Source organism: Hypomesus transpacificus, chromosome 17 (assembly GCF_021917145.1).
Source record: "Hypomesus transpacificus isolate Combined female chromosome 17, fHypTra1, whole genome shotgun sequence".
Taxonomy (NCBI): Eukaryota; Metazoa; Chordata; class Actinopteri; order Osmeriformes; family Osmeridae; genus Hypomesus; species Hypomesus transpacificus.
In genome coordinates this window covers 9,039,738-9,060,687 of record NC_061076.1, presented here as the reverse complement: position 1 = coordinate 9,060,687, position 20,950 = coordinate 9,039,738, and the positions used below count along the sequence as shown (strand labels likewise).

The following is a 20,950-nucleotide window of genomic DNA, read 5'->3' as shown; positions in this document are numbered from 1 at the left end:
ACGTGCGGTGATGTCAGTAAGACAATAGACACTGAGTTATGAAAGCCAGATTACCTAATTGTTAGGCTATTATGTCAAAACAGTAAACGCACTAAACAGTACAAGCAGTAGCCTACAGCCGCTGACTGTTAGCACAGCCAAATAGCCAATCTTTTCTTCCATACCAGTCTGTTTAAAACAATCGAAAACGTGTTGTCCCTTTAGCAGCAGTAGTCCATCAAGTCTGGCGTAGACCTCCCTCTTGCTATTAACTCATTTTTTTAATAAAATCGAGCTTGGAGAAATTCCTCAACTCTGATATCGGCAGAGACCGCTGCCGTCATTTTGACAGGGCTCTCAAGTTTTGAAGACAGGCAAGAGTGACATTCCCCCCCCCCCCCCTCAAAATTCATTAATTGCTTTTTACCTGACATCTTTGAAAGGCAGCAATGATTAATGCATCCATGGCCAGGGTATAATAATAAAATATGACATATTTTCGACATTCCTGAGACAGCAACGCGCGCAGGTAGAATACTATACGTGTTGCCTTCCCGGTCTGTTAAAATTGATGCTAAATAAGTGAATTCTTTTGACGAAAACAATTAGACAGCTAGCACTAGCTATCAAACGAGTGAAAACTTTAAATAGTAGAGTAGAATAAACTGGTTTACATAAGCCTAAATACAAAACTTCCTACCTAGTAACCAGTATAGCAACCATGACAGTTTCCTGCAAGCACGCGTAAATATCTCAGGAATTTAAGGTCGGCATAGCAACGGACCTTGCTTCGGAACGGCATTGTGACGTCAGGTAGGACACTATTTGGCCCTAGGACACTATTTGGCCTGACAGCGCCACTACCAACTACGCCAACAAAAAGCCATAACTATTGATGCGGGTGGCGTTTAAGTTACCTAAGAGTGAGTTTCACCGATACACAATGGCTATATCTATGAACTACTTGTTCTGAGCAGGTGTAGTCAGTGAACAGGCTGTAAAACTGTTGGTTAAGAGACTCGTGAAAAACTGATGCTAATTATCTGGGAATTTTTTTTTAACAGCTGTGATGTTGTCATTGTTTGTGTCAAACAAGTTGTGAATTTGTTGTAACATTAAAACAGGAGATCATGACTGTGCTCGAAGTGATGCTCGAGCTCCAGCGGTTTGCTTTGTAGGTGAACAAAACTTTCGGAAGACTTAGCAGAATCACGAAAAATTGCAGGATATGCTTTTTTTCCATTGGTTGTTGCATTAAATCTTACCCAGATACAATGGTGCTATTATCCGATTGGCTATTGTATAGACCCTTTCTTTTTTTTGATTGATAAGTGGCCGACTAAGAACTCCAGGGGAGACGCGGTTAACTGCCGGTGTTGTATCACTATATTGACCTTTTTAGACTGTCCCCTTAGCATAAGTTATTTTTCCGAAACGGTAGCTAGCTAGCTTTAGTTAGCTTCCGGGCTAAGTTAGCTATACTCAATGCTACTACCAAGCTACTTGTTAGTCTTCTCATTAGTGCATTTTGAAGGCATACTAAAGCGTTTGTGGCATAGTTTTTGTCCATCGGAAAATATTCAGATGGAAATGTTCGAAATCGCATACGCGATGTTACGCTGTGAGACCCGCATTCAAACAATCACATATGTGCTACGCTTTTCTTTAACGGGTTAAATAGCATTCACGAAAAAAGTGTTTATACTGTTGTTTTGTCATAAAAACGTGCTATAAGCCACATTGAAATGTAAACCTCACCACCACAATAAAAATGTAAAATTGGGGTATAAACTGCGGCTTTATTAAAAAAAAATACGGTAATGCAAGTGCACACTTTTTTCGCATTCATATAAGTGCAAATAACCTGTTTTCTTTAGCTTCATGTAATATTGTTTTTGTTTTAGTCAAAATAAGTTGATCGCTAGGCCTATCATTTACAAACTTTCTTCAGTTTTGTAATGATTTCTTAGCCTACCTCGAATTCTGACTTGTGTGCCGAGTCCAACACGGACTGTGTGCGTGCTGCAGTGGCTATATTTGGCAAGCTCAGAAAAGTGCGCTGACATGGAACTCTGCGTGCATCGGTTTGTGTTTTCGGTTAAACTGCTTTGATTGGGATACTGCGTTTATTCTTTCAGGGATTATCAATCTAAATTAGTAATGCACTGACTAATAAAGTAAATTGTTAAAACTCAAACTTTAGATTTTACTGGGTCACAGCAGATTTATTCTGGGGCACGTGCCCCAGTAAAAAGGGTCTAACGACGCCCCTGCCAATAAAGATGGATCTTAGCTGTTACGAGGGTTATATACGAGCAAAATAACGAACCATCGTTATTTCTCACGCGTTTCCCAACATGTTCGTGAAAAGAACCCTCGTACATGTCTCTTAAGAACAGGGGCGGTTTTAGGCACGGGCGGACCGGGCAGCCGCCCGGGGCGGCAATTTTTTATGTCACGTGGGGGGCGCACAAGCATTAAAAAAAAAATAATAATCTCTGCGCAGTTTTCTCTTAGCTATCATTTCACTTTGTGGGGAATTGGCATATTGGCGCCCCCTTCAGGCAGCTGCAGGCAGCCCTGCTTGCTGAGACGGTGCCGTGCAGCATTTTCCAGGTAGTAGCGGTCGTCGTTCCGTACTCTCGGCCGGCTGGGTAGGGGGCGGCACAAGGGGGGGGGGGGGGGGGGGGGGGGGGGGTTGCAAGTGATAAACTTGCCCGGGCGCCCAATGAGCTAGGACCCGCTTAAGAACTACCAGAGCCCGTCAACAAAGAAAATTACTAACTAACTAAATGTAAACACAGACAAGTTTTCTACAACTATTGTTTATTATTACTCATTGCAGTACAGTCTAAGAAAACTGACAACCTTTCTGACTGATATAAATATGGTGTGCGGATAGAACCCCATAGACAAAAGAAACATCAAAAGTATCATAACTGATAAATGTTCTTATAATTCTTTCTTCCTTGTTTTAGTATCCTTTAGCTTCATAAAAAAATTATACAATTTGGAAAGAAAGACACTTAAGCAGTCATATTAATTCTAGATATGATTTCACAAAAAAATCACCAAACCACACAACACAAAATGTTCAGGCTTATATACATTAAATAGAACAGAAGATAACTGCCAAAAAGGTTTTCAAAATATTTTTCAAGAATACCATAGGAGATGACCATTCTTATAATAGTTCTAAACTCTGGACTATTCTTCAAACTCATTCTACATTCCCACCAACTGTTTAGTGAACCAAATTGCTTGGACACTGTTGTCATAAACCTTGTTTTTGATAGTGTCCAAAAGTGGACGTACGCTTCAAGTGGTGAACAAGAAGCCAAATCATCCTCACAGTCCCTTCAACGATCAAGTTCAAGTTCAAGTTCAAGTTCAAGTCTTTTATTTGTCAGGTGCACAGAGCAACACAAGGTTAGACTGGGCACTGAAATTCTTAAGACAAGACAACGCAAGCACTTGGCATAACATAACATATAAGTACACAGAACAAATTTACATCTATGCTGAGCTTAGATAAGTGAACTTCCTAAATATACAGATAGCAATAAATAAACGACTATACTAACCCTAACACTAAAACTTCCTAAATTACAGATAACAATAAATAGTACGCTATACTAACCCTAATACACAAAAAAAAAAAAAAAAAAAAAAAAAAACCTGTTACAACCCTATAAACTAATCTAACCTAAATGGAGTACAGTGCAGTAGTGCAAATTTACAGATCAGTGACTTTGTCAATGACCAAACAGGAGCCTGGTGGCGAGGTACAGTAGTGCAATGTTACTGAAAGAGCAACCAGTAGACAGTAGCGTGGGTAGCGACAGTAGACAGATCAACCCTTGACAGTAGCGTGATTGGCATACATGTGCCATGTGGCAACATGGCAACAAGGTGAATGACCATGCCATACCTACAGTATGTAGGGAGGTTAGAGTGAGGAGACCCATTAATGTCCATTCAAACTCTCCAACATTCCTACCAACCAAATTACAGCCTCTTACTTTGATATTTAAATATATAAACACGCATTGGATTTTAAAACCAGAATGTTATAGGTGTGTATCTATATAGTAAGGTACTATGCTGTGACAAATTTGTATTATATCTATATTTTTGTAAAATTCCTGACGAGCGTCGAGAGCTAGCTGGACAATAATGGGAACCCTTACGCTACCCATAATACAAAGCCAAGCACAATAATCAACCAAAAAACGTCCAAACAGTCTCACAAGTTGATCTCAAACCAGTCTTCATTCACTTCCTCATGACCATCCTGCCACCGTGTTGCTGGCACCACTCCCTCAGTGGCTGGCTATCTCGGTGGGAACTGGCAACACCTTGGCCTTTGAGACATTCTTGCGGGTGACTGTGGTACAGCGAGACAGGATTTCATGTTCCCGGGGCCTGGGGGGCACCCTGGGCGTGGTGGGCATCTTAAACAGGTTAGGGTCAGACCTGCTGGCCGTTATCTTTCCTTTGGTCTGCAGGCCTCCATTTCCGTCAGGGCTGAGGTGGTCCATCACCATGGGGGGCAGAGTCCTGCTCAGGCGGAGTGCCTCGTCCATGTTCCCGCTGCTCAGGTTGAGAGAGGAACCACAGCAGCAGGAGCTGAAGTCACTGCCCAGGCTGTCATTGCTGTCCTGGCTGCCCTGGCTGTCATAGCTGCTAGCTGTCAGGCTCCTCCCACGCCTGTCTCCCTCCACGTCCTCCACCACCATGATAGTGGGGGCTTGCTGGCCCATGGTGGAAATTGTTTGAGGACAGGGCTCTGGGTGGTGCTTTGGGCGTGGCTCTGGGTGGGGCTCCGATAAAACGTTCAGAGAACGGGACATGTTCTTAATGGCAGGATGAAGGTGATTGGTGGAAAATGGTTTAAGGCCAGAGGGCTGTAGGAGGTTGCTCTGTGATCGGCTGTGCTCTTGGGATTGTCTGGCCAGGGAGGGCCCGGGGACCTGCAGGGTGGCCTGCGGGAGGTTAGATCCTCTTAAGTCTTGTTGCAAGGTGACCAGGCGCCCAAGGGGGTTGTTGTAGGGCTGTAGGTACATGACGGGAACGTAGCCAGTCTCACTGTTGTGTCTGGGAGAAGAAGAGAAGGATTCGAAGACAGACATGAGCTTTAGGTAGTGTCAAGGATACCAAAGCACAACCATCTCGGGTATTCAAGAATACCAAAGACTATGATTGTGATTATCGTAGATCAGTATTGTCAGCTTATATATATATTTTTTTTTTACAGGAAACCGAAGTGTTACTTATGGTAACAAATAAAACCCCAAGTCTTTAGTGTTTGTAATTTGAACTCAATTTGTCTAAAATTATGAGGCTGTTTAATCCATAGAATGTAAGCAAACACAAAGTCCTTTAATGGGCATTTAACAATCAAGGAGCAACAAATAATGTAACGGCATTCTTGTTAACTAAGTCTTAAGGCCAGCGTACTAAACAGTGTCCTAAACAAGAGACAACAAATATTTTTGATAAATTGTACTGAAAGTGACATAGTAGACCATGGCTAGACAATCCTTTCCAGGAAACCATGTAGTGCAGTGATATTGATTACCTACATGGTAATGAATAACATGCTCTACATTGTGATGTAACCTACCTTATGAGCCACCAGCCATTATCAGACCTCTGCAGGACCTCCACCACTGTACCCATTTCTAAAGACACCTCGTCTCTATTGATAGCCTTGTAATTTTTCACAGCACAGTAGAGGGCATCTAGATTCAGAGGACCCATGTTAGACATATTTTGTTTAAGTGTTGTGTCATTAGAAAATTTGCTTCAAAAAATTCCAACCTAGCCAATGTGTTCAGTCACTTACTTTCTCCATGGGTCACAAATCCGTCATTTTCATCCCCAATCTTCTCCAGGTAGGGGGCTGGGAACCAGGCCAATCGTTTATCCTCATTCTCAACAAGCCACCAGCCTGTATATGCAGAGAAAGAGGAGGAAGCAATGAGATTGATGGACATATACCTTTCACTAGGCAGAAGGCCTAAACTAATACAGGTTCATCCTTTATAAGTTAATACGAGGAAATGAGCATTAAGCGATTCAAACAATACATTGAAGAATGTTGAAAAGTGTTTCTAGGACGATTTTGCGGCCATGGTAGTACAAAATACGTGCGCATGGTAATTGGCGCCACCTAACTCCTTCAACAGCAAAAATGGTTTCACCTGCTTTGTCTTTGATGAGTACGTCAACATTTTCGTCAAGCGCTACTTTGAAAGGTCGATTCTTGGTGTCCTTTGTCTCGTAGGGGGACAGACACCTGTATGCCTCGGTCACGAACGGTTGCGTCACGTTGCCATTTTTGTCATGTCCACCGGAGCCTAGCCTTCCGTTGTCTTCGATGGTGTCCTGTGAGGGCATAATCACGATGCTGGGGAAATAAAATATTTGTGAACTTTTGGAATCTGAAACCAATCTAAACGGTCATAAACGCATTGGTTTATAGCCCGTTAAGCATATGCGTAATGCGTGCGTAAATCTAAATGTTTCAACCACTTGTTGAAATAGTACACGGTAGCCTCTAATTACCTATTCTTGGCAAAGTCAGGATTGAGGTCTTGGTCTTTGGGATGGAAGAACTGGATTAGCTCAGAGTTCAGTAACACGCGCGGGTCACAGCTCAGGAGTTCGCTGCAATACTTTTCCAGAAATTTGAGGCACATAACTGTCTTGTTGATGCCCTTCAGAGATCCCTTGCCTTTGTCTTAAAAATGAAATGTGAAACATGGGTTTAATAATATAGAATGAATGTAGCATAGAAAATTAAACAAAGCAAGACAATTAGTCAATTATAAAATAAAAGGACACAATCTTACTTTTAAATTTTGGAATCGTTCTGTCCGATTTTTTCAGATGGTTTGCAGGAGGAAATGCTTTCTTCATTTGCTTCTGTTCAACAAATAGTTAAATATACGATTAAGAATAATTGTGTGTATTGAAGTCGTATTTGTGATTTAGTTATATAAGTAACTCACGTGAAGTTTCTTGAAGTCGTCACAACTTCTGTAAACAACTATGTCACTCTGGTCTGACCAAAGCACCGATGTCATAAACATCTAAAAGCAAATTAAAATGCTAAATTATTCTGAAATCTTGTTTAAGTCTAAACGTTTTAGTCTATTTGCAAAACGAAAACTGTACACACAAAGAATAATAAAATAGCAAATAGGCCTATATGAAAATAATTTTGTAAAGTAAAAAGAACAAACATTTGATGTAGGCCTAAAGCTTTATGTAAATATATTATACTTACTTTGGTCTTTTCTTTTTGCACCAAGCCAATCATCCTGACTCTGATTGGATATCGTTGCGCTTCCATTGTTATTGCTAAAGAGTTTACTCCTGGTGAGTTTTGCGCTTTGCACAGAGGATAGCTAACCTATTGAACGCCGTGGGCCGGTGGCACAGGTTCATATATTCCTCCGAGTTGAAGGCGTGACTCCGTGGAGTACGTGAGAAGTACGTAGGCCTACACAAGTGATGAGAAATCATTGGAAGCATATATCCTTACTCTACACACCAACTCACCCACCGAATGTACTCCAAATAAATAAAAAATCTTTCAGCCCTAAATTCCTTTTATCAGTAATGAGTCTTGAATACTTTTATAACACTTTATAATACTTGAATACAAGAAGGGGTTTGTGATTAATACACCACCTTTCAATACTTTACAATGGAACACACAATTTGTGTGAGGTGTCACAAGTTAAATATGAAATTGAGAAACTCAATGCCTTAGACAACAGGACATAATACTACTGTACGACTAACCAGTGGCAATCTGCCTGTCCCGTACCTTTAAGTCAGCATGAGATAGCTTCTTTAATTTCAATTTTGCTCATTTCATATAGTTTACTTTAGATCTTCTGGCATATCGAATACAAAATACACAGGAATACTGTGTTTAGAAACGTTCATACCTTGAATATAAAAAATGAGAAAAAAAGTGAGAATTTCCAATACACTCTGTCCAAACTCAGTATGTCATCAGAATAGTACTCAACATACAATATTACTCAAAACCAGTTAACGTAAAAAACTTTTTAAAAAACTGACTATTTAATAGTACACCATTGCCATCTACTGGTCAAACAACAAAAGTACTTTCTGTTTCTAATTCTCTCTATTCATGTCATTTTCTCATTTATATACATCGTAGCTTGTCCACATAAATGTAATAAAAGTTTTTGTTTCATACTTAACTCCTTAAATGATGGTTTATGGGGTACTATGGTGACTCACCAGGTAGAGCACATACCATTTAGGGAGAGGCCGTAACACAGGGGCCTGGGTTTGATTCTGGCCCAGGCCATTTCATTTCCTGCATGTCTCTCTCCAACTGTCTTTCGGTTTAAAAAAAAGCCAGGAAAGGCAAAAAAAAAGAATTTGAAATGATTGTGATATGGTCTGCATCATGTCTTTGAATGATAACTGCACATTGCCAAGCATATATTATTCAAACTTTATTCTCAATCTCAAATATATCTCTTAAGCAAACACTGTCTTGTCAAATTTTACATGCATTCTTTGTTTGGTCAGAAGAATTACATGATCAAAGTCGGCAGTTCAGTTTGTTATGCATCTTCAAACCTGATAACATTTCTCACTTAAATAACTTTTGAGCAATACTGTCTAAAGCAGCAATTTCCAAATGTGTCTTTAGTCATACAGCCTATATCCATATGCCTATACATAGGTCAGTAATGACACCTTGCTTGAAATACTACTAATACAACTACTGAGGTAGGCTTAGTAGTTCCGCTTCATATTTCACAACTTGTCAACCATTCCAGACTTGCTGAATCGCTGATATCAGGTCTTTGACAAACATATCTCCTTTTTCGTTTCACTGAACCATGGGGCGTCACCAGTGGGATTTGCAAACATGAAGCTAAACACGTCAACGGACCAACCTCCAGTCAACTTGCCGTGATCTAAAGCGAAAATGTTGCAATGTCAAATTCCAGACAGACCTATGGAGTGAAACAGATGTTTGCTGTAGAGATCAGGATGGTTTACCGGGCCAGAGTATTCCCTCCTAGACGTAATTCTCCCTTATCACACAAACAGGTTTCCACACTCGAGAGCCAACCTCTCAAATAGAAAAAGAAAAGGATACTGTAATGGTGCTTTGTAAAACATTTTACATTTAAGGCAGCTATGGTTTTCCTTAGTCACAAAAAACATCTCTTCACACATGGAAATGTGAATGTCTTGAAGACCTTTCTGGTCGTTTTAAGATTGATGGAGACGACCAAACTGATCCTTTAGGGCCTCTTGTGCATTGGTATAATGAGAAGTTCTGGGAAGGATGTAGGCTATGCAGTTCACACATCAGACATTAGCAGATTTAGAAATGACAAGGAACCTCATGACCACATAGTTCACACTCGCATTCCAATGTCAGGCCATCATAAGAATTTAATGCGAATGAAGCTGCCTGATAAATAAAGTTTCACTAAAATTTAGGGCTACTGCAGAGGACAACTGAGTATTTTGTTTCAAAAACTGGTGGATAAAAATAAACAAAATATCTTTTTTATTTCCATCTTTATAGGTATGTGTATTCATGTATACAAATCAACAACATTTACTGTCAATAAATAATCTCTGTTTGTGTGATCGCTCATCATAATATTTTAAAAATCATCTCTGAAAATAAAAATGGAACGTTTTTTTTGTGCCACTGGATTATTAACCGGCAGCCATTGTGTACTTGCATAGAACAATGAGAGAAGCAATGTTAAAGCGTTTAGCTGTTCGCTTGAGGCGATAGGTAGGAGAGGCTTTCTTCTTTTAATTACATTAGCAGCTTGAAAATAGACACTAATATACACTATGCATGGGTCCTACTACAGTCAGAAGAATTCGCTTCAACAATATAGCTACCGCTTCACCCTTGGGACACAGCCAACACAGACATCGGCATGGCCGATGCCCTAACTGCTTCAACAGTTTCTCTCGAACTCCCACACTAGCTAGCAACCTCTCTAACTAACAGGCAACAGCCTGTCAGCATCATCGCTGGCCTACTCATGTATCAAACCCAGAGTCAATTGCTTTTGTGGAACACTTGCAAAAGGTCACTCTTGTCAATATTATTCATGTGACCTTCTAACAGAGGGTCATCAACATCCCTAGTTCACCCTCAGGCTACATCCCTCTCAATTAAGCCTCATTGCAATGTCTTCAAAGTATATGAACATAAAACTCAAAGGAAATTCCAATCTTTCGATATATTTCTCTCCTCGACAGATACTGCTCCAATGACCCAACAACCCATAACCACAAGGCAAGACAAAAAAAACAAAACAACATTGGCAGTTAACATTCTGACTATCCCAAACTGAAAGAACAGAGCAGTCGAAAAGAGGCTGACAAGAGGATTTCTTAAGATCTGTCCTTAGAAAAATAGGGAAAAATGAACAAAGTCACGTTGCTTTGTATCCCAGTTGATGCAACATCCAGATTGAGTCAAACTGGGATATGTGCCTTTCTGTCAGCAACCACATCCTTGATCTCACCACGCATTTCCATCCGCCTGCCCATCTGTGTGCGTGTCTCTCTCGCCAATCAACAGACCAGACTGGTACATCCCCCCTTGGCATGCCTGGATAGTTGACCTCCTCCCTCCATTTGTCTATAGGGCAGTGCCAATCAACCTGTCCTATCCAGTAGTCCCAGGGGTTTGGGTGTCACCGGAATTCATAGATAGGCATACTGTGTTCAGGGAGATGGGTGAGGTTTAACGACTGGTACCTGGGAGAAACAAGAGGGAAGAGGAAAAGATCAGTGTAGAAAACACAACATTGGGGTTAAATCCAAACAAGGGGAATTCTTCAACTGCTCATTCAGAATAGCTCATAGCTACTTAGCATATTGCACAATAGTTGTAGTTAAAAGGTTGGATTAGGAACATTGGTAAGTGGTCACAGATGCAATAAAGAAACAGCAGCTGTAGTGTAATGCTACCAATAGTAGCAGTAGTAGTAGCAGCAGTAGCAGCAGTACTAGCAGCAGTAGTAGTGTGGCTAGCTACCATTCGGAGCTCCTGTGGTAGTAGTAGCCCTCGATAGTAGCAGTAGACTTCTGGAAGCAGATGTAGTAGAAGCCAGCAAAAGAGGCTCCACTGATGTCTTTGATGGTATGATCCGGTACTAGGAACTGCTCCTGTAGGCCAGAGACACTGGGTGAAGTCAAAGGTAAACAATTACAGAAACAGAGAGAGACACTCAACAAATGTTCCCTATACCTTCCACCTCATGAAGACAAAGTCACTGTTCTTCAGCCCTTCGTAGTCAAAGTCGTCCGAGTTGAAGCTTTTGGCGTACTGGTAGAAAGCCTGAAACTTGCCCTGGCAAAACAGAAAAAAACACTCCATTGGTAACAATGAGCAGACAAACTTAAAAACCTGGACACTTCCAAGCCTTTCAGTAAACCTACCCAGTGTTTCCGGTCAACATCCTCATCAGCGTCCCACTTTCTAGTTAAAAAAGGCCTCTTTCTGCTTATTATTTCACCGGCGAAGAACGTGGTGAGAGTAGGATACTCCTATGCGGAAGAGAGAGAGAGAAAATATGAAGAGAAAGAGAAAACCAATGTCCAAACAAAAAACAGACAATTCAGAAACACTCCCATTTACAATACTGTTTAACCCCAGCTACTTGTTACTATGAAATATGCCAAGCTAAATTAGAGCTGACCCAGCGCCTGTCACACATGGATTAGCATCTTTCTCATGGAGGATAGGGACTATACAGCACAGTATCTGAAAAGAGTATCCAGGTTGCAAACAATATGATAGTGGGCTGGTCAAACTGTGTTTGTGAAGGAAGTTGTATGGAAGAGCCCATAATGTTTGTTACAGTGGTAATAGCTTGTTGTTAACATGATTAGGCTAAAACTATTTTTCTTGCACAGAAGGACTTGTGTGCTTCCTTACAACTGTTATTTTGTGATGTGCAGTTTATTGTGAGGACTCTGCATATGTAACCTAGCCTACATGTTCTCAGACAACTGACTACCAGCGCCAATTAAGCTATGATAACAAATTCATGCCTGAAGTGGGAACCCCGTTCTAGTCATCTTTACCTCTGTTAGGCCTTTGATCTTCAAGTATCCACACAGATAGGAGTCCTCCATTGTCACGTGCTGTGAGTTAAACACAATGTTAATTGTCATGCACAAAAGTATGTAACAGAAACATCAGCTTTGAAGAATAAACTTACATTTTGTGTGTTTTATTAATAAGCAATGCAGTTAAAGGTCTGTCAGCCACATTAGGACTACATCTGCAAACATTATGTTATGTCAGTTTAACGGTTAGGAGACACGCGATTGTTTACATCACCAAATAGCTAAACGAAAAGCAATGCCAGTCAGTCGGTAACTAGCTTGCATATTCGTTTATCAAGTGTTTGAAAAGACTAGGTAGTCCACCAGACTTGCTTTCTAAATCAGGTAACAGTGTCAGTGGTGGCATTTGCTACGGTTTGCCAACGGGTCTCAAATGCTGAGTTCTAATGTGTCATCCATACATGGTAAACTCTGCAATGCTACTTCCATGCTGACTAGCGTTAGGCTAACCTACTGCCAGCTACCTGGTAATACAAAAATGTAAAACATTGTTCACAGGAAATGAACATTTTGTTGATCAACTACTGTAGTGCTGCATGAATGTGGCAGTACAGTCTGCACTTCACCTGTAAAACGACGTCAACGTCATATGAATTTCCTTTGCTCTTCTGATGTCCCCGAAACTGTGAGCCACTGTACAGGAGCGAAGTAGTCACGCCCGGCTGTTGCGTGTTAATCGGCGGCGGAGGGATAAGTGAGGCCGAGGATAGACGGGCCGCAACTGGGCTGCCACAGCACTCCGTACGGACCGGCATGATGAGCGCTAGCGCGTCAGTGTCACCGACCGCAACAGTCATGAACCTTCAGTCAGAAAACAGTTGGAGAAAGAAGGGTTACTGACCCAGCGGTCCGCCAGTTAAAAAACTGGTCCACCCCGGTACCAGGCTTGCTTTGCCTAGTTGGAACGCTGACTATGGCTGATGGTTGCTAAACTAGTGGAAATTGGAAAACTGAAACAGAAATCAGCATAATTTGATTCTATTGGTTAAAGTTACACACATGTATTTTGAATTAGAATCTTATTGGCTACTTTACCGAAATGTATTTTGGGACATGTATTCGCTTATTTGCCAACCCAACGTACCAAAGAGGGCTTGAACAGTAGTAAGGTATTTGCTGTAAAGCAAAGATCACGTGATGAACATTACTTCAGTGAACGGTATCCACCAGCATTTTTTAGGTCATGTTTTCAGGTTTGATTGTACTTGAATGTGACAGACGAAACAAATGTGTGTAAGGTTGCATAGAGATTAAAGACTAATAAACGGGGTTTTTACTCCAACTCACAATCATTTGCACTCTTTTAAACCGAGATGAAATCAGTTTCATATCTGAGATTCAAAAGACATTCATATTCGTACCTCCGTTCAGGCTCCGCGTCAAATTTAGGGACCGTGTTTGTAGACAGGTATTAAAACACATTCAATCACATTGATTTCACATTCAAGGGAAAAAAGTTTTCCAAGCTTTGGTTTGGTGATAAAGACGATTATTGATTAACCAGGGCCATAGCCAATAAATCAATAAAAACACACATGTTCAAGTATTTCCTCAATATCTTTATCAAAAATCGAACATACAAACTTCAAACTTGTTGCACAATCTTGTAATATTAGCAGACCAAGTTGTCCAAGCTTTGGTTTGGTGATAAAGTTGATAATTGATTAACCCATAGCCAATAAATTAAAATCAAATTGCATGGTTGATTTTGACAAAGATATTGAAGAAACATTCGGACTGTCTACTCTTTTACCCCGGTCCTAAATATGACGTGGAGCTTGAACAGAGGTACGAATATGAATGTCTGTTGAATCTCGAATATTAAACTGATTTCACCTCGGTCTCTTAAGGTGTGCACCAAATGAAGACTGTTTTATAGAACTTTTCTATCGGTGCTGACCTTTTGTATTGTGGTGTGGTTTGGGAATCTGAATCTGGCTAATAAGAACAGGCTTAATCCGGCTTGTCAGAGTGGTCAGTAAAGTCATTGGGGTAAAACCAAGTTCGATCAGCTCTCTGAGCTTTATGTTAGGCAAGTCGTAAGAAAGGCCCAGGCTTGTACTGACCATCCCATCAAGGGGGAGTTTGAGCTATTGCCTTCAGGAAGACGGTATAGTGTCCACCCACAGAGCAAAAATACTTTGTTGACTTAAGGGATTTTGGTTTGTTTTGCTTTTGGGAGGCTACATTTGCATTAATGAATGGCACTAAGTATTAATTGACAAAACTTATTTCTGGGTTTCAACATGAAGTGTACTGTATTGTTTTGTTGTCTCTGTGTGGTGTCAGGTATGCTGTTTATGTAGTATTTCTGATGGATTGAATGTGTTTTAATACCTGTCTACAAACACATTTCCCCTAGTGGGATAAATAAAATGAACTTGACTCTGTAAAACACACACCAAATAACTGTAGATGGCAGAATGTGGTTGTAATTCAATTCTTATAAATCATAAATACATAACTTAGCACTTTGGCTTCCACAGTTTCTTCTCTAAGCACTTTGGCTTCTATCACAGTTGCTTCTCCTAATGCATTACCAGAAAACAATATTAAATACCATTTTTTTTTATCAAAACAGAATTTTTCAGAAATGTGATCATGAATGTCATTATGGTCTGGATTGTGCATCTTCAGGGGTGTTCGTGTTGTTGCTGCATCTCATCCAGTTGATTTCTCACATAGTCTACGTAATTGTGGATCTCTGAGATACGCTTCCGATTCCTCTTTACCTCCGCATCTTGGATCTGAAGGAATGAGCAAACAGGAGTAAAAATCAGAAATTATACGTAAATACTACTCTCTACCAGCAAAACTTTGGTCATTTGGTATGTGTGTGTCTATGTGTCTTACTCTTCATACCGATTTCATGAGAGATCCCATCCAGTTGTTAATGCGGGTCACTAGCTCATCCTCCCGGTTGTCGATCTTGAGAAGATGTGTGTCGTGAGAGGCACTGACTGCGTTGATCACTGTGTCCTTGTCTACAAACAGCTGGAAGACACACAGTATACTAAAGATTGTAAGAGAGATGGATTAATCGTAAAGAATTATGCAGCGTTGCTGGAGTAATACACAGAATAATTATGAGAGTTCATAGCTGGTGGAGAACATCCTTGTCATGTGCAAAACCACTCCAAAGACGAACCCAATGCTAAGTACCCCAGGTAAATGAATGTTAGGGGGAGGGTCTCCCACACCAAAAGCACAGTAACCATCTTGAGTCAGACACTCACCATTCTCACGTCATAAGGCAGGTCTTCCTCCAGCTCATTCTTTGCCACCCGCTCCAGAGTTGCCACGGCAATCTCCAAAAGCTTCTCGTGGTGGTGGTTCTCCAGGTCTCGACATTGGGCAAAAGTGCTTCGGAGTTAAATCAACTCTATCCTATCTGTGTTTGTGTGCATGTGACAGAGATAGTCCCACTGTGTTCCCCTAACCCTTTTATAACTGATAGTGGTGAAGGAAAGGGAATCCACAACTGGACAAAGGATATATTCCTTGAACAATCTCGACGAACCCGGCAACCATGTCTGTGATGTTCCTCTCAAAGTCTTTGATTATATCCTACAAGAAGATGTTAAATAATTTCAATGTAAATATATACATATAAACTAATATACATATTTCTTACAAACCAACAACATAGATTTCAATGTCTTTAGAGATTTGTGTAGCATACTGTTCCTTCCAACACAGTATATCCAACATGGATTTTCCTGCTGAGTTTGCAACACGAGAAACACAATCCCTTATCGAATGTACCATATGGTGCATGCAATTGAACCTAAACGAATTTGAAGTAACACACAACTATGCAACTATCCAGTTCCGATCATATATCCTGTGTGTATATCCCCTCCACCGTGCCCTGCTCTCACCTCCAGCTGGTCCACCAGCTGCAGCTCCAGGGTCATGAGGCTGTCGCACAGCAAGCTGATCGCCTCACTGCAGTGCATCACTTGGGCCTCCAGGAGGTGCATGTCTGTAGCCTGCTGCATTTCTCCCATCCACTGCGTTGTACCCAGAGGACAGGGATGATAATTTGGGTACTTTGAGATGTTAAGACCGCTGCTTTAAAAGGTCAACTGACTGAACTTTTAGATAATGGTATTGGATCTGGAACACTTGCCTATAATCTCTTTGACTTTCAGTAAATATTGAGTTCACAGAGAAACTCTTCTCATTAAAAAGCCCCCATCTTATTAAGTGTTTACATTTTTCATCTGTCTTAATCTATTTGCTAATGAGGAGATGAGACAGAAAGAAGCCATCTGAAACCCAGGTGGCATCAAGCTGATTAGTCAATATTCCTCTGCTGATAGGATTAAACATCAAAACCTGCAACCGTGACCCACTAATCTGCCAGCCAATTAATACTCATCTACAGAGCCACAATTGATCGGAAGGAATTGCACACAAACAAATATCAGCCCATGATCTTTTTAGCCATTACCGGTATCAGTGTCTGAACTAGTTCTGTACCAATTTGTGTAAACCATCAGGTTAAACAGATAGAATCTTAAAAAAAAATGTTTTACACTTTTTGGTTTCATGGGAGACTCAATACGTCACAAGAAATCGATATGGTTTTATGGCAGGAGCTCACCTGTCGCCTGGTCATCTCGAAGTCAGCGGCGACCTGTGCTGCTCTCTGCTGGTTGTCAGACACAGCATCTTTGGAGCAGCCAAAGAAGGATTTGACCTCGCTCTTCCTGCGGCCCTGCTGAGCCAAGCCAATCTCAAACACCTGCTCACACAGCACCACCAACTGGCTTTTGTATGTAAGGACAAAGTCAAGGAACATTTCACACTGTTTTTTCCAATCACTAACACACACCTGACAGAAAAATATATTTGTTGGTTTAATTCATTTAGCCTCTTAAATGAAGAGAATTGACATAAAGAATATGTTTCTAATAGGACATCTACTCCAGGAAGGTAGGCCAGTTTGCTTGCTTCTGGGTCATCTGCATACATACTGTCAAACAGATATGGCCCATTCAGGAACTCCACAAAAGCATCCTGAAGGGAGTGGAAGAAAACACAGATGCATACACATACACACAAAACAATATATTTATTTTCCATACATAAAAAGGAGAAAGCACTTATTTCAAGTTAAATACACACAAGAATGGGACACTGACACTGTGCTAGCTATGGAGTATGGAGGTTACCCTGTGTAGCTGCAGCTCCTCCTCAAGGCCTTGCTTAGCCTCCAAAGCCTTCTGCTCCTGAGTCTCATTGTGTTTCATCTCCTCAATAGAATTCTGGTATTTTCCATAAGCCTGTTCTCGCTAGACAAGAAAACAGTGTTTAGTGGCAGGCAGAATGTAATAATGGGTAAGGTGTAGTGGAAGAATTCTAAAGGCACTGTACGCTCAAAAGTCAGGATGCCGGATTAATACAAATGATTTATTCTGTATCGTAAAGTACTTAAGCGCTCTGTGACCAATCCGCTGGAGGACTCATAACGGCATTTGGTCATTCTAAACAAAAGTTAATCAATACATTTTTCTACACAATTGTTAACAATAAGTGTTTTAAAAAAGGTCAAACAGCTGCTTCAATATCACTAAGTCACCAACTGACCTTTTCAAGTACTTCCCCCTTAGGTCATAAGTCTTAATTGGGAGGATGTAGAAAATGCCCACTCCCAAGGGTAAGTTGCCCCACAGGGTAATCAGAAGCCTCAGGACAGACAAACATTCCCTTTCATCCTCCACCTGTTGGCCTAACTCCTTTCATGTCACAGCATGTGTCTTTTAGCCTGGCTGCCAGCCCAACTTCTCCCCGCCCAAAAGAAAATTTTGGCGGGAAGTTGGGTCTGGAGGGTCTCGTATTGGGGACCAACTACAGAAAACCAGAATCTGGGGGAACCAATGAAATTGCGGGCGGGCTTTATACGATGATGGACAGATGATCAACAGTAACGTAATCACCCACGTCACAAAACAGCGCTTAAGTTGAATTCGTTTTGAACAAACATGGCTACCGCTGGAGATCTGGAATGTTATGTCTGCTATCGAGTCTGTTTTAGAAGACATCGACAGCGCATTAATTTTGAAAGAGGAACAGAGAGACGCAATCAAGGCATTTGTCGATGGAAAATGTGTTTTTGCCGTCCTTCCTACGGATTCGGTAAAAGTTTAATTTATCATCTGGCCCTGATGGTCGCGAAGAAGATAGGACACAATGAAAACCTAGTGGCCATTGTGGTTTCTCCTTTTCTTTTGTGGAGTTGTAATCCTAAACGGACAACTTGTTCGTATATGCATTGCCCTTTATTGTTTCGCTCAAAAAGGTTGACTGTGTGAACAAGTACTCCCCTTATCCTTAAATTAATTTTACAACACCGGCAAAAATCGTTTGGATTCAATCTTCAAGCATACTTCAAGTCTACTTGTAGTTTAGTTCTGTTGACAACAACTATGCGGTGCTTAACATACGTCACATACTCTGTTGCTCTGATTGGTTGTAGATCTATCCAATTGAGCAAAGAGGCATTTGTTTTCCAGGCTCGTTTGAAACACGCCCTGTAGTCAAAGCCCAACGGAGAGTTCTCAGACTCATATTCTGACTAGAATTATGAGTATGACAACGTCAGGCTATGTGTCTTTACCAATGGACATAAAACCCTTGTAATTCAAATCACTCTTGAAAACCACATAAATTCAATTACAAAGGTGCCTGTAAACCTCTGGCTCTTTGACTAGCCTGGCCTGGTTAGTAAGAAGTAATCTAGCAAGATTCAAGTGGTGATATTTTTATAAGCTTTGAATGAGTTGCCACTAACCGTCTGCTTGTCCAGTAACCTGTAGTCCAGGTACACCAAATCTGAGAGATATGCAGTCACAAAGATCTTGTAGTTCTCTGCTTCGCAGATTAAGTTCCCAGCTAGATCGAGGGAGCAGAGATTCTTGAACTTTCTGAGGTAGATCACCTGGTGAGAGCATCACATTGCAAAAGTTATGTTTTGTATAGGCTGACTTCTAACATACAGTACAGTACACAGTACATTGAGCACTAAAAGTCAATGTACAATGGCACATGCTTTGCTGTTAGGATTCTGCACTTAGTATGGCATGTAAATAAAATCAAGACTGTCGGCTTTAATTTTAGGGTATGTTCATACATTTCAGATGGACCATTTAGAAATGATAGCAAGCACATAGATTTTAGGGCACCAGAAGGCCTTGGGAAAATTGACATTACTGTATGTAAAACAAAGTAATCTTATTTAATAGATGGTTGCTTTTCCTTTGCATGCAATGTCTGTGACCAAGTCATCATCAGACATACGGTATCTTTAACAGTGATGCTATTTCAGTCCTGCACTCCAGCCGCCTTCATTTCCTGCTTGTTTTAAGGGCTTTTGTCTTCAGATGCTTCTTCAGCATGTCAAATTGGATTCAGATTTGTCAATTAACTTGGCTAAGCAACAATCTTTAAAAAATCTGTGAAAAACTACTCTAACTTCGGTCATTACCTTTTATAGTGATCATTCTTTTTATAGTCACTCTTACAGGTGCTCTATTTTATAAATAAATACAAATTATGTTATCTTATTTTTAAGCCTTATGATGGCCAATTTAATTTGCGTCAACACTCCTGTGTTTCTCACATTCAAAGGAGGGACTATGAACAAATTGAATTCTTTACTGGTTAATCTGATAAGGATCAAAATACCCTCAAATTGAGCTACTTATCTGCACTGTACCCTCATAATCATAATGTGTCATTTAATATCCTGCTGAAAGACTACATAAAAATAAATAAATAATTATACATCCCCAATAAGTTATTTGAGAAGGTATCATTAAGCAGCCAGAAATATAAGATCATCTAAACAAAAACTGTAGGCCTACGGTATATAATGTGTGAAGGATTTGAATCATGATGAGGATTTAATACAAGGTAGCTCACATTTTCTAGCTGGGCCAAGCAGTTGTTTCCAAGAGAGAGAAGTTTCAGGTTTAGAAGTGTGTCCATGTTGTGAATGACAGAGATGCGATTGTTGAACAGACTCAGGTCCTCCAGGTTCACCAGAGTGTCTAACCCCTCAATCAGCTCAATATTGTTAAAGGACAGGTCTAGAGGAGGGTGAGAGAACAAACAGACAGAGACAGAGATTGGAGGAAGCCGAGATCAAGTGTTAATCAAGAAATCAGCTGCAGTTGAATACAAATTCAGTTAAATGAAAATATGAATACAAGATGATAAAAGCCTCTTTACTAAGAATTGTAAGATTAATGAGAGTCTCTAGTCCCTCAATCTTGCTAATCTTGTTGCATTCCAGCTGTAGTTTAGTCAGGGCCGTAAACTGCCAGAGGTGGTCAATCTTCCTGATGTCTATGCAGAAAAAGCAAACAGTGAATGTAAGTTTGTTGCCCTTTCAGAAACAATGTGCACCAGAGTAAACAAATAATGTAAAATATTAATTTAAATCAAACATTACATACTTCTGTAGTCCAGACTCAACTGGCAGACTTCACTATAGTGGATGCCTTCTTCCTTAGCAATGCGCCCAGCCTGCTCTTGAGGGCCTTGTTCCTCCACAGCCTTCTGCAGCATCTCCTCGTCCACCACATTAAGCTTCACAGTGTCAAATAGCCAACTCATGCTGCAAATGTGACTGACGCTGTACTCTGGCTACGGTTACACTTAGGAGAGAAATTAAAAAAAGGCTAAGATACAGAGGAAAAACTGTGACTGTTGATTCTAATGTAGCTAGATAAACTTGAGTGTGTGTGGACAGTGCATCCAGTGCACTGTCCAGTGCGGCAAC

The 20,950-nt window shown here is 40.7% G+C and overlaps 3 protein-coding genes across 3 annotated transcripts; all 3 read right to left on the bottom strand.

Annotated features, from left to right (window-relative positions):
• Positions 1-3,959: 3,959 nt before the first annotated feature.
• Positions 3,960-7,415, bottom strand: noxo1a (NADPH oxidase organizer 1a). The gene is made up of 8 exons (XM_047038608.1): positions 7,274-7,415; positions 6,996-7,076; positions 6,837-6,909; positions 6,550-6,724; positions 6,186-6,391; positions 5,828-5,932; positions 5,606-5,723; positions 3,960-5,076 (listed from the first exon to the last, which is right to left on the bottom strand). Exons 1-8 carry the CDS (start codon positions 7,337-7,339, stop codon positions 4,302-4,304), a joined length of 1,599 nt encoding a protein of 532 aa, XP_046894564.1. The 5' UTR covers positions 7,340-7,415; the 3' UTR covers positions 3,960-4,301.
• Positions 7,416-9,545: 2,130 nt separating this feature from the next.
• On the bottom strand, positions 9,546-13,118 carry gid4 (GID complex subunit 4 homolog). The gene is made up of 6 exons (XM_047038609.1): positions 12,726-13,118; positions 12,115-12,174; positions 11,467-11,574; positions 11,276-11,377; positions 11,063-11,193; positions 9,546-10,782 (listed from the first exon to the last, which is right to left on the bottom strand). The coding sequence occupies exons 1-6, from the start codon at positions 12,954-12,956 to the stop codon at positions 10,719-10,721; spliced, it is 696 nt and encodes a 231-aa protein (XP_046894565.1). The 5' UTR covers positions 12,957-13,118; the 3' UTR covers positions 9,546-10,718.
• Positions 13,119-14,792: 1,674 nt separating this feature from the next.
• drc3 (dynein regulatory complex subunit 3) lies at positions 14,793-20,792 on the bottom strand. The gene is made up of 12 exons (XM_047038213.1): positions 20,625-20,792; positions 20,398-20,514; positions 20,089-20,255; positions 18,959-19,105; positions 17,340-17,459; positions 17,072-17,184; positions 16,769-16,943; positions 16,041-16,172; positions 15,656-15,726; positions 15,396-15,519; positions 15,022-15,153; positions 14,793-14,906 (listed from the first exon to the last, which is right to left on the bottom strand). The coding sequence occupies exons 1-12, from the start codon at positions 20,782-20,784 to the stop codon at positions 14,793-14,795; spliced, it is 1,572 nt and encodes a 523-aa protein (XP_046894169.1). The 5' UTR covers positions 20,785-20,792.
• Positions 20,793-20,950: the final 158 nt, after the last annotated feature.